This window comes from Cibotium barometz, chromosome 31 (genome assembly GCF_041138505.1).
Source record: "Cibotium barometz isolate CiBa-2024 chromosome 31, ASM4113850v1, whole genome shotgun sequence".
Taxonomy (NCBI): domain Eukaryota; kingdom Viridiplantae; phylum Streptophyta; class Polypodiopsida; order Cyatheales; family Cibotiaceae; genus Cibotium; species Cibotium barometz.
In genome coordinates this window covers 43,177,887-43,181,965 of record NC_141076.1, presented here as the reverse complement: position 1 = coordinate 43,181,965, position 4,079 = coordinate 43,177,887, and the positions used below count along the sequence as shown (strand labels likewise).

The following is a 4,079-nucleotide window of genomic DNA, read 5'->3' as shown; positions in this document are numbered from 1 at the left end:
CCCGATCCTCGATTTTTGAGCGACAATGTCCGTCATTGATCCCCTTTGAAAAAAGGGGTGTCAAATAGTCCCGGGGGGGCGACTCTTACATTCATGCATCGTACTTTGGTAATGTAAGAACTCTCGTGAACTTGTGGTGGTAATTAAATGAGAGAGGACACGCACGCTTGGTGGCTATGGACGATGTGTGTGATATCACCTCACGAATGGCAGCTTTACTTTTTTTTTTTGGGCAGCCTTTCCTCATCATCACTCTGCGCGTGAAGGGAGCCTCCTGCACTCTTCTTCACACTCTGCAAGGCTCTTCACCCAACCACAACAAGTCGGAGGCGATCATGGGCGTTCACGAGCAGCTTCTCAGCTCCCTCTTCTTTGCGGCGGCCACCACCACCCTCCTGTGTTTCTCAGACCTGTCCTTCGCCGCCATCTACTGCGTGGGCGGACACCTCGGCTGGGAGAACTACGATATGTCCACCCATCGAGTGCCCAACTACAATCTTTGGTCCTCATCTCATACCTTCTATCCCGGTGACCTGTTTGGTGAGTCTCATCATCATTATTCTCTCTCTCTCTCTCCCTCTCTCAAACACGAGTTCAAGTCCCACCGTCGGTCGTATATGCCCTCGTGTTGCATTCTACCGACGTTAATACCCCTCTCTCTCTCCCTCTCTCTCAAAACACAGCCATTCTCACACTTTCCTCACCTTAAAGAAAACATGCACTTTCTCTTTATACATATAAAATATATATATATATATACACACACACACATATATATTATACATTTTATATATATATATAGAGAGAGAGAGAGAGAGATAGATAGATAGACATATGTATACATATACACATGCATACATATATGTATATGGCTCTACTTGTCGGCTCGGCATGGCTCACCATCATTTCCACCATTTTTGGTTCCATTGGTCGTGTGTCCACATCGACACTCAGATTGGCAAAGTGGGGAGGCATTATACACACACACACATACATATATACATACACATACACATACACATACATGAATATAAATATAATCTCTCTTTCTCTCAATCCATACTAGCTTGTTCAAGAGCGCATGTATCCACTTATGGCAAACTCACGGCTGACAACAAGGTAATGAGATTTTCGTTGTATGGAGCCTATGTGTGTGTGTGTGTGTGTGTGTGTGTTTTTTTTCAAGAGCCCATGTATCCACTTATGGCAACATGGTTATGAGGTTTTGGTTGTATGGAGCATGTGTGTGTGTGTGTGTGTGTGTGTGTGTGTGTGTGTGTGTGTGAGAGAGAGAGAGAGAGAGAGAGAGAGAGAGAGAAACTTACACACACAAATGTGCGTGTATGCACACGCAAGGCACATGTATATCTATACATACATGATATTTTGATTTGCCTATGCCATCATGAGCAACAGGTCATTGTGTATTACTATCCCATATGGATGCATAAGATATTGTGGTATTGTGCTAATTCTCATGCTCTACATGCCGTCATAGTTTTCCAATATACGGCCAAGTTTCACACCATTCATCAATTCTCTAACAAGACCTCTTATGAGAGTTGCGATTTCACCTATGCAACTGAATTAGACTCTGGAGAGTCAGGGTCTTTCATGGTAAGTTAAAACCTTAATAACTTTATAAATTTTCCACCTAATAATTGTGATGAATTGTGGTACGTTAAAACCTTTAGTTTATAAATTTGCTACCTCTAATAATTGTGTGATGAATTGTACACTAATACACTTATACTCTTGGCAGTGGGAGGCTGTAGATGCTGGCACCTATTATTTTGGCTGCAACATGCCTGTGGAAGGATTTGGCACTCATTGCACCAGTGGCCAAAAAGTAGCTTTCACAATATTACCAACTCCTCTTTCACCTCCTCCTTCTCATTAAGGCTCCAAGTATGAGATGCTATAACACACAAAGTATATAATCTTGTGCTTTTGGTGCATAACTATGGTACCCTTCCTATGCTTGTAAATTTTTAATGGTCACATGCTCCACATCAATGATGCTATCTATGTGCATCCATGGTGGAGACCCTACATGGGGCTTGCTAGATGCCTTCTGTAATTTTTAAAGTATCCAAAGTGATGGTCTCTCTTGGGCATGTACAAGCTTATGTTCTATAAATATATATAAGCTCTAGTTATTTCTTATAAGAAAAAAAACATTCATAATATGAATCATACCTAGCACTCTGATTTTAAAGTGTTTTTCTTCACTTTTATAATGCTATCTAGATTTCTTTCTCTAATTACTCACAAAAGAAAAGTGCTCTTCATAGTTCTATAGCATTTAAGAACTCACCCTTTTCTAGATAAAAATTGAAAATTAACTCAGTTAATGTCATCATTGATCATGTAACCTCACTAGATTGTCTTTGGGGGACATCCATAAAGTACCCCCAGTAGGCTACAAATTCACGTCTTCAACACAAGACAAAAACAACAAATATGTGATGAAACATTCTTATAACTCTGGTTGATGTTTTTGTAAACCCCTAGAGACCTCGTTGTCAAGAGCTTTACAACTCATAACCTATGCATGCATGTGTAACCTAGTAAGTGTTGAAATATACAAGTGAATAGGGTGTGTGCGGGAACAAGCCCTTGGATAGAGGCTGTAAAAGAGAAGATGTAATTGTGAAAGAACCTGTGAAAAGGTGAGAAAAATCTACTGGGAGAGAATAAAGGATAGCATGAGAGAATTTAGGAGTGTGGAGTTATTATGGGAGATATTCAGGGAAAAGAGAAGAGGTGGAGAGAATCAGGCAAGAGGTGGAGATATTTTGGGAGTGAATCATGGAGAAATCAATGGGATTTGATGCTTGATGTAAACTCTATAAATTGAGGCATAGCCCTAATGAGAATTTGCTGGTTTTTGAGTATCCATGCCTACATTAATCTATTTGTTAATTATCCACTAATTACGTCTTAATCATTTGTTACACTTTGTTAATGATGTTGATTCTAGTGTATGATCCACCATAGCTCATCAGTATGCTCAAATTTCAACATGGTATCAGAGCCATGCCTAGAATCAATTAGGTTTATGAGCCCATTAGTTAATTAATTAGGATTAGTAGATAATTAGCAAAAAAATCAAATTTTTAGTGAGTTTTTCACTTCCCCCTTCACCCCCAGCCAGTGGAGGATCTCTAGCACCTTACACACATAAAATTAGGGCACAAGCTTCTAACACAAGCTAGCCAACATCCTTGGCTACAAGCTCAGCAAGACGGCGCAGCAAACCGCCAACGGAGGAAGCAGAAATCAACGATTTGGCCGGCGCGTTTTTTTCTGAAGGGAATTGAAGATTTCTCCTTGCTCAAATCAAATGCTTCTAATTCCTCTTAGCCCAAGGTGTAATCAAGCATGCTCTATAAGCTGATGAAGACAGAATTGAGTTTCATCAAGTCTACATTGAGATCCAAGCTCTTCATCAAATCTGCAGGTGACTTTGGTAAAACAGAGATTAAGCTTTCAATATTTGGTCAAATCTTGTGTTTCTTGGCTTAATCCTCTACTAGACTCATTGCTATTGATGCCTTTGAAAGCATTTGAGCTCATTTGAAGTGGAAGGCACCAGATCTGGACTCCCCGCATACTCTGTTTTTTGCACACAAAACAGAGCATTAATTTACTAATCAATGATTAATCAGTGCTAATCACTGTATTTTGGTGCAATTGAGGGTTCAAATTAACCATTAGGTATCTGATACAGATCCCTATAGCTTCAGATTGCAAATTGGAGTTGGTCTGATACTCCAACCATCCCGTACAAATTGGTTACCCTTGATTTAATGTAATTTCTGAAAAAATTGTGCTGATAAAATTGTGATAATCATCATTTTGCATTTAGCCCTTGGTTAATGCCTGTAAATCTCACTCAAATTCAAGATTATTCACAGCCAGAGTTGCATTTGGAATGTGCATAATAATGGATGCTATACGCATTATGTATTGGGCACATTGCATCAGTGTAAAAATGGGAACAGACACTGCCCTTGTCCAGATTAAGGCAAGAGGTAAGGCCTCCCGCATAAATTTGGGTTTGCATTGCATAATGA

General features: G+C 39.8%; 1 protein-coding gene across 1 annotated transcript; it reads left to right on the top strand.

The window, feature by feature from the left end:
- The first annotated feature begins 234 nt into the window (after window positions 1-234).
- LOC147620893 (cucumber peeling cupredoxin-like) lies at window positions 235-2,193 on the top strand. The gene is made up of 3 exons (XM_086825474.1): window positions 235-540; window positions 1,499-1,617; window positions 1,763-2,193. The coding sequence occupies exons 1-3, from the start codon at window positions 336-338 to the stop codon at window positions 1,898-1,900; spliced, it is 462 nt and encodes a 153-aa protein (XP_086681600.1). The 5' UTR covers window positions 235-335; the 3' UTR covers window positions 1,901-2,193.
- The last annotated feature ends 1,886 nt before the right edge of the window (window positions 2,194-4,079 follow it).